This window comes from Myxine glutinosa, chromosome 5, assembly GCF_964187855.1.
Source record: "Myxine glutinosa chromosome 5, kmMyxGlut1.1, whole genome shotgun sequence".
NCBI lineage: Eukaryota > Metazoa > Chordata > Myxini > Myxiniformes > Myxinidae > Myxine > Myxine glutinosa.
In genome coordinates this window covers 82,417,197-82,431,253 of record NC_136265.1, presented here as the reverse complement: position 1 = coordinate 82,431,253, position 14,057 = coordinate 82,417,197, and the positions used below count along the sequence as shown (strand labels likewise).

General features: G+C 42.7%; 1 protein-coding gene across 1 annotated transcript in view; it reads left to right on the top strand.

Moving 5' to 3' along the window:
- The window catches only part of LOC137428091 (uncharacterized), a 31,041-nt gene extending 19,996 nt beyond the window's left edge, over positions 1 to 11,045 (top strand). The window contains exons 4-5 of the mRNA XM_068118021.2: positions 9,430 to 10,411; positions 10,589 to 11,045. Of these exons, the coding sequence (XP_067974122.2) occupies positions 9,430 to 10,411; positions 10,589 to 11,045 (1,439 nt within the window). The remainder of the gene's footprint in view (positions 1 to 9,429; positions 10,412 to 10,588) is intronic.
- Positions 11,046 to 14,057: the final 3,012 nt, after the last annotated feature.

The following is a 14,057-nucleotide window of genomic DNA, read 5'->3' as shown; positions in this document are numbered from 1 at the left end:
TGTGGAGCAAGAACTCTTTAATTATGCTTGGAGACTTCAAGGACATAGGAAGGTCATTCACTTACTATCTCAATGTAAAGCCTTTTCAAACTTTATTTATACACCTAGTAAGAAATAATTGGATAAATCTTTTACTCATTATTTGCTTATAGAAATACCTGAATGAGTTTTGCAAGCACATGTCTGTAATTCATTCATCCTCCAACATTATTTTTCACAGGACCTGAGCATTTTTTTTTTTTTTTTTTTTTGTATACAAGATCGAGGCTCGTGAAAGAGCTAACATTAATCACACAAAAAGACAAACTGACACACAAAACACAAAAAACAAGGGGAGCGGCAGACAAGATGGGGAGAGAGGGGGAAGGACACAAAAGAGAGGGGGAAGAGGGGGAAGGACACAAACACAACATTTGAGAGCAGGGACATCGGGAGGACTTGGGGGGAGGTGGGAGAGGAATAAAACATATGAACACTGCAAGGACTCTGGGGTGAATTACCGGGGGTAGAAAAGATCAAGGTTTTCGATGGGGGAAGATAAGAGATGGTGGTGAACAGCTGTTTTAAAGACCTGGAGGGAGGAGTGGGATTGAAGGGAGTGGGGGAGTTTGTTCCAGAGGCGGGAGAAAAGGGGAATGAAAGAGTGAAGGTGAGCAGAGAGCCTAGACTTTGGCAGTTTAACCATAAGAGGGTTGCAGGCAGATCTTGTGCGACCTGAAGGAATATTGGGGGGACAGAGCACAGAGAGAGCTGGGGGAGCAAGGCCGGAGAGGAGTCGGTAGAAGACAGAAAGACCACCAACCTGCCTGCGGTGAGTGAGTGAAAGGCCCTCGGTGTTGACTACATCGCAGGAGATTCCAATGATTCTGAAAGCTTTGGCCTCAACAGCGTGAAGCCGAGCAAGGTGTGAGGCAGGAGCACCAGCCCAGAGGGGAGAACAGTATTCCATTGAGCTGCGGATGAAAGCCTTGTATGTGGTGAGGAGCTCAGGTGTGCCAAGGAAGGACTTCGCACGACGGAGGATGCCCAGTCGGCGACTGGCTTTGGAGGCCAGCTTGGAAATGTGGACCCGATTATGCTAGCCACCAAGTCAGCGATTATGCTAGTTGATGAGTATGGGTTATCATATTATATTGCAAATTGACACATATAGTAACATGAGAACTTAACAGTAGTGATACAACTTACAATCGACCAAGATTCACAAAAGAGTTGTCTATATGGCTTAATACATCATTCAAATCAACTGCATAGTGATTTATATATATACAGACTTGGCATTTAATATAGAATATATTTTTTTCTTGACTTGGGTTTACTTTCTTAACTCAGTATATCAATCTGGTGAGTTTCTTTTACACTTTGGTGATTTATTTGTTAAAAGAACCATGTCACTGATTGTCTGTTGCAGCAAGAAGTCAACAACAGGATTATATCACAGGTGGCGTGGCAAAATGTACAGACAGGTGCATTTGATGATTGGCTTCACAGTCGGGTATACAAGGGTTGTTGCGTTCTGTATTAGTGGAAAACAACTGCTGCACATCTCCAAAAGTTATTGCCGCTTCCTCTGGAGATGGTCTGTCAACTCGACAATGCTGTTTGTCATGGAGTGGTGGCTTTACGAAATTACGGCATGAAACAGCGTGCTATTGCTCAGCAGTATGGCATCACTCAAGGTCAGGTGTCAAAGATCCTGAAACGAAATGCTCAGAGGGGTGTCCCTACTCCAATACCGAGGCCAGGACGTCCCCGCAGAACCACAAGGAGGGATGATCGCCAGCTGCACCGGTTAGTCCGCAATGGCCGTACCAAGTCAGCTAATCGGCTTAGGGCTGAGTGGCAGCAACTGACAAATGTGCCTGTATGCAGAAGGCTAGTCAACCAATGACTGGTTCAAGCAGGCTATCGTGCCAGGCGTCCCCTGAGAAAGCCATGCCTGACCAGAAAACACCACCAGCGCCGATTGCAGTGGGCCAGAGAGCACCGTCAATGGCAGCCAGGACACTGGAATCACGTGATCTTCTGTGACGAGTCTAGATTTCTGGTCTATTGTCAAGATGGCCACGTCCGAGTGTGCAGACAAGTGCATGAAGTTCAAGTACAGGGCCATTCTGGAAGAAACATTGCTTCCATTTGCTCGTGCAGCCTTTCGAGGAAACTTTGTCTTCCAAGATGACAATGCACGGCCTCATCATGCTCGCATGATCCAACACTTTCTTGCTGACCATGGTGTAGAGCATATGGAGTGGCCTGCCATGTCCCCGGATATGAATCCGATAGAGAACTTGTGGGCAGAATTAACACGTCAAATCGACCACTTGGACCAGCAGCCGACCTCTGTGCGTGAATTGCAGCAGGCTATTGTCACTGCATGGCAAGCGATTCCTGTCCAAACCTTGGCAAATCTCGTGAACAGCATGCCTCAACGTGTACGTGCTCTCCTGAATGCTCGTGGGGGTTACACGAAGTACTGAACTGTAATTTTACTGTCCGTAATCCCAGTCGTAATTTAACCTTTGTTTTTGTCAAAAATGTTTTTGGCTAATGTGCAAAATAAAGAGATACTTCTGGAAAACGTACAGAAGTTTAACACAGTACTGTCCATGAATTGAGTTCGATATCAGTTTACATCACTTTCAAGGATCAATTTATTTGTTTCGAAATGTAAAATGTGGTTTTTGTTTCTTTTAAAGGTCACATTAACAAAATCTAGAATAATTTCAACATAATTCCAATGAACTTTTGGTTCTAAGACATCTTGAAAAGTAAGTTCACCCCCACAAAAAAAATATTCCATATTAAATGCCAAGTCTGTATATGAAAGACCCGTACGCGATTTTTCAAGATTTTACAAACCCAGCAAAAAGACCATTGTCGCATTTGTTTGCCTCAGGGAAGTCATAAATGATTATCCACTTGGTCGCCATGGCAACCACATTCCTTTGCTTGACTGCAAACTCAACCTTTTTCACAAGTTTCCTAAAACGATGGTCAGCTCTTCAATAAAACTCCCAATCAATGAGCCAACAATAACAGCTAATTTGTAAGTAAGAAACTTAATTATTAGTTGGGTATATGAAAAATTGTATATATTTTACAAACTCCAATGTGCTGCCTATCAGCTTATCTCCGTGGAAATGCAAACAGCATCTGCCTTTTATTACCTAAGGCTCTTGTCCAGGTGGGAGGTCTCCGTGCAGGCAGCACGAGCCTATTATCTCCCATATACAGCCCCATATATAAGCATATGCTACCCGACCACCAAATCCCAAGGAATTTTCATATAGGATATATGGACATATTTGTGTAGTATCAGAAAAAATGTATAAACTTTTATGTATCATGGCAAATAGTTTAAATTTCTTGCTGTACTCATATATTTTAGTAAATAGCCAATTAAACTTGAAATATACTTCCACAATATCAAGAGCCCGACCGATGCCGATACCGATTTTGGAAAGTGCGTGCCCACCAATTGCCGATATATCATCTGAGATTTTGTGAAAAAGGCAAAAATCTCAATTTGATTTGAAAAACCTGTTTTGTTGAACTTTCATTTTTGAACCCTAACCCGAACCCAAACTTTAATTTTCTTTTATTGAATATATTTCAGAACATTTTACTGAAATAATACCATAAACAAGCAAACAAATAATCAAGAAGATGTCATTCAGAGCACAATACTTGCACAATCCACACCTCCCCCCAAAAAAGGTTGCCATGAATACATCAAATTGTCCATTTCATTAAGATTAAAATTGACAATTTTATCAAAGCTCAGGTCAATCGGATTAAAATTTACGATTTTTCAGATGAAAATTGATATTAGAAGTTTGACCTTGAGTTGACCTTTGACCTCAAAAATAGTTGGTTTCCCAATTCAGTGTTGCACTATGTAATTGCTGTTTAATGTCCAAGTTAATCGGATGAAAGTGACGTTTTTCAGATGAAAATTGATGAATTTGGAAGTTTGACCTTGAGTTGACCTTTTTTTTTTTTGTTGTATACTGAATCGAGGCTCGTGAAAGAGCTAACATTTATTTCACAAACAAATCAACCAGACAAACAAGATATATCAAAAGAGGGAGCGGAAGACAAGATGGGGAGAGAAGGGGAAGCACACAAACATAACATTTGAGGGCAGGGAGATGTGTGGGAGGGAGAGGGCTTGGGGGGAGGAGGCGTGGGAAGGGGGTGGGAGTGGTGGGATAAGTATAAAACACAAGGAGACCAAGGACTTCCAGGACAGAAGTTGGTATTTCAAAAAAGTGGTTTTGGGGTGAAATTAGCAGGGGTAGAAAAGATCAAGGTTTTGGATGGGGGAAGATAAGAGATGGTGGTGAACAGCTGTTTTAAAGACCTGGAGGGTGGAGTGGGATTGAAGAGAGTGAGGGAGTTTGTTCCAGAGGCGGGAGAAAAGAGGAATGAAGGAGTGAAGGTGAGCAGAGAGTCTTGATTTTGGCTGTTTAACCATAAGAGGGTTGCAGGCAGATCTTGTGCGACCTGTAGGAATATTTGGGGGACAGAGCCCAGAGAGAGCTGGGGGGTGGGGGGGCAAGGCCAGAGAGGAGTCGCTAGAAGACGGAAAGACCACCAACCTGCCTGCGGTGGGTGAGTGAGTGAAAGGCCCTTGGAGTTAGCTTCATCGTGGGAGATTCTAATGATTCTGAACGCTTTGGTTTCAACAGCGTGAAGACGAGCTCGGTGTGAGGCAGGAGCACCAGCCCAGAGGGGAGAGCAGTATTCCATTGAGCTGCGGATGAAAGCCTTGTATGTGGTGAGGAGCTCAGGTGTGCCAAGGAATGACTTCGCATGACGGAGGATGCCCAGTCGGCGACTGGCTTTGGAGGCCAGATTTGGAATTGTGGTTTTCCCAGGAAAGATCATGGCAGATCGTGAGACCCAAAAGCTTGAGTGACAGAACTTCTTGGAGAGGATTATTCAGAAAGTGGATGGGAGGGTTGTCCAGTCGGTATTTTCGGAGAGACATCGTAAGAGTGTGACCTTTGACCTTTTGACCTCAAATATCGTTGGTTTCCCAATTTAGTGATTCAATATGCAAATGCTGTTAAACTTTCAAGTTAGCTCTTTTTGTTAGCTCTTTCAGTTATTTGGTTAGCTTATTTTGTTATTGTTAAGTTATTTTGTTAGCTCTTTCACGAGCTTCGATCTTGTGTACAAAAAAAAAAGAAGTCAATCCGATGAAAAATGACAATTTTTTAAAATTGGACGTCAAGATGACCTTTGACCTCAAAATCAGTATGCTTTTTTCGTATGAACAACTCTACCATCTGGTGAAGTTTTGTGAAGATCGGTTTAAAATTGTGACCTGTAGATGATTGACAGACAGACTGTCATCAGGCAGATGAAAAATTACTGATAGAGCGACACTTGGCAAAAGAGGACAAAGTAGAATGCCACTCATAGAGCATCCTTTTGACCTCAAAAATAATTGGTGGTTGACTTCAGTGACCTGATATGCAAATCATTTTCAAATTTTAAGTTAATCGGATGAAAATTGACAATTTTAGAAATTTGGCCTATGTTGACCTTTTGGCTTATGTTGTACCTCAAATATAATTGGTGGTTGAGTTCAGTTAGCTGACATGAGAATCCTATTCAAATTTCAAGTCGATCAGATGAAAGTTGAGGATTTTAGTAATTTGAAAAGGTTGTTGACCTTTGGCCTAAGTTGACCTTTTGGCCGATGTTGACCTGAAATATAATTGGTGGTTGCATTCAGTTAGCTGATATGAGAATGATACTCAAATTTCAAGTCAATCAGATTAAAATTGAGGATTTTAGAAATTTGAAAAGGTTGTTGATCTTTGGCCTATGTTGATATTTTGGCCTACAATGACCTCAAAAATAATTAGTTGTGAATTCAGTAAGCTGATGTGAAAATCCTATTCAAATTTCAAGCCGATTGGATGAAAATTGAGGATTTTAGAAATCTGAAAAGGTTGTTGACCTTTTGGCCTATGTTGACCTTTTGGCCTATGTTGATGTCAAAAATAGTTTGTGGTTGAATTCCGTCTGCTGATATGAAAATGCTATTCAAATTTCAAGTCATTCGGATGAAAATTGAGGATTTTAGAAATTTGAATAGGTTGTTGACCTTTGGCCTATGTTGATATTTTGGCCTATGTTGATGTCAAAAATAGTTGGTGGTTGAATTCGGTCTGCTGATATGAAAATGCTATTCAAATTTCAAGTCATTCGGATGAAAATTGAGGATTTTAGAAATTTGAAAAAAAGTTGTTGATCTTTGGCCTATGTTGATCTTTTGGCCTATGTTGATCTCAAAAATAGTTGATGCTCGATTTCAGTTAGCTGATATGCAAGTCCTATTCAAATTTCAAGTCGATCGGATGAAAATTGAGGATTTTAGAAATTCGAAAAGGTTGTTGACCTTTTGGCCTACGTTGACCTTTTGGCCTATGTTGATCTCAAAAATAGTTGGTGGTTGAATTCAGTTCACTGATATGAAAATCCTATTCAAATTTCAAAAATCAGATGAAAATTGAGGATTTTAGAAATTTGAAAAAAAAAGTGGCCGACCTTTGGCCTATGTTGACCTTTAGACCTTAAAAATAAATAGGATTCTGTCGGACTACCAACTGTAGTATTTGGTTAAGTTTCGTGAAGATTGGTTTAATATTGTGATCTGTAGGCAAGTAGAAGTGAGCAGACACACAAACAAACAAACAAACAAACAAACACACAAACCAGAGTGATCATCATACTTGTCAATTTTTTTTTTTTGGACCAAGTAACAAACAGAGAATAATGCACAAGATCAACCAATGTACTTGAAAAATCTTCGATTTTGCAAGTGATGAAAATTCACACATCAATAACTTTTTAATGGATTCAACATAAAAAAGTAATAAATACTTGCAAATTGAACTTGCACTATTTTAGCAGTCTGGCAGCGCTCAGGCATCAGAGATCAATTCTCTAATACTGCCACTCAAGCAGTGGCAGATTGTGGTGAAGAAAACACAGCTTCTCGACATTCACCACTGAGGGAACTTTTTATCGTCATAAATATTCCCATCTGTGTCGAACACCCTCTCACTGGGAACTGATGAGGGCGGTGTACCAAGATATCTTCTGGCCATCGGACAGAGTTTGTAATTAAAAAGCCATGGAATAAAAAATTTATTGAATTAAAGCCAAATTTTTTTTTTCTCTTCAAAGTTGAGGCTCATGGAAGAGTATTTGCTCAAAAAAGATTATTCACTGATCCTTTTATTTAGAAGATATTGTAGCGGTTACCTTATTCGCATGTCGCAGTTAACTTATTCGCATGTCGCGGTTAACTTATTCGCATGTGACGGTTACCTTATGTTTGGTCATAATCCACGTGCACGGGCCTGTGGAGCTTTTGGTTTGTTGGACGTGACGCACGCGCGGTTGTCGGAGCCATGCCCTCCGAAGAGGGTTTTGGCTTTATAAAAGCGGTACGACTTCCGTTCGCGTAGAGAGTGCTGGAGATTTCTGTACGAATAAACGAGCTTCGAACCCTACGAAATGGCCTCGTCTTCTCGCCTTCTGCAACTCCTAAACTGGTGACCCCGGCTGCTCCCGAACGGATTCGGGGGCTGCAAACGAACACGGCAAGCGCGCCTTGGCCAGGGAAGCCACCTAAACTGGTGACCCCGGCTTTTCCCGAACAGATGCGGGCGCGGTTTCGAACGCAGTTTCGATCGAACTGCCGGAGTTTCGGAAACGACGAGCGGCCATGTGGTTCGCGCACCGCGCTCGGCTCCTCCTCTACGACCAGAGGGGCGAGCCTGCTCCAGGACCCTCCGAAGGAACGCAGTTACGAGATGTGGGTGGCACTGCTGCTCATCTCTTGCGCGCGCACTGACGTTGGCGGCACGGCTGCTTCGTTACCTTCGCGTGCACTGCTGCTCACAACTCGCGAAAACTCTACAACTACAGCTACAGCTCGCATGTCGAAAGCTGCAACTCGTGCAACTACTACTCCTACTCTGCATCCTCGGGAGGCCCGCGAGGAACCTCGGCAGCCTCCCCCGAGGCCTTGACCAGCCCCTCGGTTGGCTCAACCCTTTTTCGCGCGCACCGAGGCCGAGCACTGCTCGAGCCTTCTCGGCACTGCCGAGCATGCCTGCGAACTACGTACATGCCCGTGGGAGTGCATTCTGGGGGGGCGCATGTAGCGGTTACCTTATTCGCATGTCGCGGTTAACTTATTAGCATGTCGCGGTTAACTTATTCGCATGTGACGGTTACCTTATGTTTGGTCATAATCCACGTGCACGGGCCTGTGGGGCTTTTGGTTTGTTGGACATGACGCACGCGCGGTTGTCGGAGCCACGCCCTCCGAAGAGGGTTTTGGCTTTATAAAAGCGGTACGACTTCCGTTCGCGTAGAGAGTGCTGGAGATTTCTGTACGAATAAACGAGCTTCGAACCCTACGAAATGGCCTCGTCTTCTCGCCTTCCGCAACTCCTAAAATATACCCACAACTTTGTCAAAAATTTTACACATTGCCAGGTGTCGGGTCTGGGACACCCGGGAAACATAAAGTAAACTTTAGGGAAAAAGACGTTTTCGATTTTTATTATTTTGTGTACAAGTTGGAATTAACGGGGGTATTTGCTCAAAAAGTGATTCATTGATCCTTTTATTTGGAAGATAACCAAACAATGCAAAATATAGAATTGAATAAAATAATATAAACCTAAAGAAGATCAAAAACTACTCCCACACCTGAAGCATGACATTTAACCCAAGTAGTCCGAAATACTCACAGTACCTCTTTAAGAGGATAAACCAACCAACTCTCATATTTACTTAATGGATGAACGTTGTGCTGTCTTGAAACAAGTTTATTCATGACAACTTTGTTGATCTCACCATTCCCAATGATGTGTCCATGAAAGGGCTAAATTTAAAAGTGATTTTTTTAATTTATAGGCAGGTGCAAGGAGACTGATCCTTTCCTTCTTATCTGAAAAGGACCTGATTTATAGGCAGGTCCTTTTCTTCTCGCTGTCAATAAAACCATTTCAGAGCACTGTGAATTCTTACTCTCCCTCGAGGGTTGGTACCCTTAAGTTGTTTCACCCCTCTTTTCTGGAAATTGGAAAAGCTAGAGCTTTGAAAATCATTCCTTGTCCATGGACAGGTAGAACGATGCATTCAGAATTCAACAGCATGTTTGTTGAAGTTTAATAATTGCCGTGAAAACAAGAAGGTGCTGTTTCAGGCGTTAACCTTACGTCGGATGGAGCCACCCTTTTGATTGAAGACAATGTCCAGAAAAATTGAATAATGTCTGATAATGTCGTTTGTGTTTCCTCAAATGTAATTTGTGTGCAATATTTGTCAATTAAGTTCTATTTTTCAAGGATGGTTTGAATTTATCGTGCTTTTTGTGACTTGTCTTTACAGAGAGACAATTGAAACAGATTTCTTGTTCCAACTGTTCCCAGTTGTTCGACCTCGGAGTTTTCAATTCACACATGACACGGACCATTTGTCAAGGAACTGACACATTTAGCATCGTGTCTTACAACCACATTTGCAAGAATTGTACAGAGACCCTCAATAATATCCAAAGAAGTGAGAGATCACACAAGTGTTCTGTGTGCGACAAATCATTTACCATATTATCATCTTTACATCTTCATCAAAACATACACGCTGGAAAGAAGCCCCACAAGTGCTCTTTTTGCAGCAAGGATTTTCCAACATCTTCATCAATGAAAATACATGAGAGAATTCACACAGGTGAGAAGCCATACAAGTGTCCTGTATGCAGCAAGGTTTTTCGTCAATCCTCTAAATTATATCAACATAAAAACATCCACATTGGAAGTAGACCGCACAAATGCTCTGTTTGCAGTAAGGATTTTCTAACTTCCGCATCAAAGAAAAGACATGAAAGAATTCACACGGGTGAGAAGCCGTACAAGTGTCCTGTGTGTGGCAACGCGTTTACTTGTTCATCAACTTTACACAAACATCAAAAATTACACACGGGAGAAAGGCCTCACAAGTGTTCTTCTTGCAACAAGGATTTTATAAGTTCCTCATCAATGAGAGTACATGAAAGAATTCACACAGGTGAGAAGCCGTACAAGTGTACTATATGCGGCAACGCATTTGCTTGTACATCAAATTTTTATAAACATCAAAAAGTACACATGGGAGAAAGGCCCCACAAGTGCTCTTTTTGCAGCAAGGATTTTGCAACGTCTTCATCATTGAGAAAACATCGAATCATTCATACGGGTGAGAAGCCCTACAGTTGTTCTTTTTGCAGCAAGGAATTTTTTGATTCAACACATTTACATCAGCATCAAAGAATACATACAGGAGAGAGGCCCTACAAATGTTTTGTGTGTCCTAAGGCCTTTAGTCTCTCGCAAACGTTGAAGAATCATCAAACAAAACATACAGGAGAGAAGCCCTACAAGTGTTTCGTTTGCAACATGGTTTTTGGTCAATCCTATAATTTATATCAGCATAAAAAAATACACAGTGAAAGAAGACTGCACAAGTGCTCTTTTTGCAGTAAGGATTTTACAACTTCCTCATCCATGAAAAGGCATGAAAGAATTCACACGGGTGAGAAGCCGTACAAGTGTTCTGTATGCGGCAACGCGTTTGCTTGTTCGTCAACTTTGTACAAACATCGGAAATTACACATGGGAGAGAGGCCTCACAAGTGCTCTGTTTGTAGCAAAGATTTTATCATTCACTCCTCAATGAAAAGACATGAAAGAATTCACACTGGTGAAAAGCCGTATAATTGTTCTATGTGCAGCAAGGCATATATCACCTTGTCTTCTTTGAAAGCTCATCAAATAATACACACAGATGAGAAGCCATACCAGTGTTCCGTGTGCACCAAGGATTTTGTAACTTACTCGTTAATGAAAAGACATCAAAAAATTCACACAGCTGAGAAGCTGCACAAGTGTTCTGTGTGCAACAAATCATTTACTCTGTCATCATATTTAAAACAACATCAAAAAACACACAGTGGTAAAGATATACTCTGACAAATGGGAGAAATTTTTTGAAAGAGAAATAGACAAAAGAGTTGGATGATTCAAAAAAGAGCTTGACAGAACAGGGATTGATGAGGAAAGCTCATTGGAATGGCTAAGAAGAGGTCAAATTATTTAGGATGGAGAACGAGTCATCATAAATGCCCAAGACCAGGGACACTACACTGACGGCTTTACGAAAATGGCAGGATTGAGCCAATCGGACAAATGCAGGTTTTGTGGGGTAGAAATAGAAAGTACCAGTCACCTCCTTTCGGGGTGTCAAAAAAAAAAACTCATGTCGGAAGAGTTGTACACAGAAAGACATCACAGCATCTGCAGAGTAATACACTGGCACATCTGTAAACATTCCGGTTCCAGAACAATCATGGAAAGACAAACCAAATCCGATCTTTGAAAATGAACACCTAGTGCTCACATATGCACTCGGAACACAAGGAACACGTCACACAAGACAATCCCATCAAGTGTGGATATTGCAGACAGAGCATTGAGACCGGACATCGTGCTCAAACACAAAAAGGAAAAAACAACATTGTTGATTGAGGTTTCATTTGGCCGACCGAGGAGGTGACGGATGGCCGACCGAGCTTTACCTCAGAGGCGTATACCCAACTATGGCGGTAGTGACACATGCGGGGGTAGTGGAAGGCAGCGAGGTCCTTACCTGCACAGGTGGATGGGACGGAGGTTTTCGTCCTATTTGAGATGGGTGCTCCGTAATTAGACTCTAGCTATTGTCAATAATTATTTTGGTGTGACCCCAAGTGGGTATTCCCGTCAATCATTCCTCAATCCTGTTTGTCAATCAACCAGAATTGACAGGAGAGCGATGACATGTCGGGGTTACCATACATTACTCAACGGGAAAAAATGTGCAACCAAAATTACTTGTACTTACATAGTTTAACATAATTATGAAAGCTCTAGACATTCCCCAGTATGTAGACTACAGATAGACTGGTATATGGATGACAATGGGAATGTAATTGAAATTCTGCATTGATTGTTTTTGAGACCAACTTTAAACTTTTTGTGCCGATAAAAAGCATGGTTAATACACTGGAAAATACGGTAAGGCATAGGTATAAGTGCTGCTCCTCGGCCGTTTTCCTTTTCTGTACATTGCTTGCTCCCTTCATTGCTTGCAAATCATTTCCACTTTTTGTACATTTTTTTTGCATGTCCACCTATGATTACCTGCTTACTTTGTACATTAAAGTGCTTGAGCCGCACCGCGTGACCTCAGATTTTGCATTACACATTTGCCTTCTACATAATAAATTCCCATCTTGTTGAATTGTTTTACCGATCTGTCTGTGTTCGTCCTTTCTTCCATTGGTCCAGCACCATCCACACCTCAGTTACTCTGGGAGATTATCATTTCCCAATTAACTGGCTCTGAACCAAGTCCAGTGTGCACTCTGCGGTTGCTCGGCCGCCCCAATTAGGATTTAATTAAGATAAGATTAATGCACAACCGAGGGTGCATCCCCTGGTTGGGAGACCATGCAACGTCCAGGTAAACGGTAATTAGACAGAGGACCCTGGACCACGTGGCGACTAATTGGCATTTGCCGTTTCCCAGCAACCCATCCAGGTCGTGGAGTTTATCCGTACCTGGCAGCCTCAGGTCTGGTATTTTTGGAGGAATGGAGGCAACCCCTCACCCCCCCCCCCCCTCCTCCATTCCCTCATAGTAGACCCAAAGCCCGTGGCTGTAACAATATTGTTATTAATTTGGGGTAGGTGGGAATATCTAGATCCAGGTAGATCTGCATTGGTAGGTGCTCCGATGATCGTGATAGAAGAACCATCTCGATGTACAGTAAGTCAGGGACCTGTAGCCCGGATGTCGGATAAGTTGGATATTTGTCCCTGTTACGAGGGGGTGGGGCATGCTAATTAGTTCTGGGATTATGGGTAAAATTCCCTTGTATGTCATCCCCCCTGTCGCTATCCCGTTGTCCCTTTTGGCACTGCACCATAGACACTTAGCTTGGCCCTTAGCTGCACACATTAATTAATTCCCCTTCTCCACAATAAGACTGACCGGAAGAATAAACCCCAAGCGGCCGCGCAGTATGCCACCATGGCGATGAAACATCGTGCCAGGCAGGCTGAGGCCACGCCCACCTTGCAAAGGATTGGTCGAGGGAGGGCAGTGATGTCAGATCACGAGCAACAAAACAACTGGCTCACCGGCATTTTGCCCTTCTCGCTTTGGCTTCGTTCCTGCCCGGACTTCCCTTTTGCTTTGTCTGTCGTTCCCGGTTGGACCTTCCTTTTGCGAACCGCAAATTACCTGTTGGAGCAACATTGGAGCACCATCGATTCTCCTGCCTGGCATTCACGAAGTGAGCATGGCTTGCCACTGGAGCAGGCGAGACCAGGGCGAGCGAGTGGCTCGGTGGCCTAGCGGCACGCGAACGGGGGCATCGAGGCCTACTTCCCGCCAAGCACGGAGCTGCGTCAGATGATGGCGCTCGAAGCTGACGAGTCCTGACTCACCACAGACAGAGCTAAGTCCCCATGAACGAACACAACATTTTATTTGCTTCATTCTCCCTTTGTGTCGTTTCTGAAGTTTGGTGTGGGGACGTCCAACTTAGGATTTAGTTTGATCATCACGTTTCCCTGTCCCGATAATTGTTTTAAATAAACCCTTGTATTATTTTCTTTTCTATTCAACCTCCTGTGTTCGTGTAAGTTTAATCACCTTGCAGGTTGAAGACGCTGACGCGCACGGGCCGTGAGGTAAGATCACATTGTATTAAGATCACACAAGAATAACAGTACAACAACAATAGTAATCAATTGTACAACCAATATATATTTCCTATGATGGCACCATCAGGCTCGTACAATATAACTCACTGTGCTCCAAGTGAGTGAAAAGAAGAACATTCCCAATGTCTCTATTCCGGCTTCAAGCCAAAGTTTTTTCCGGCTTCAAGCCAAAGTCGATCCACTCCCGTGATCGTCAGAACGATGTCCAATCGA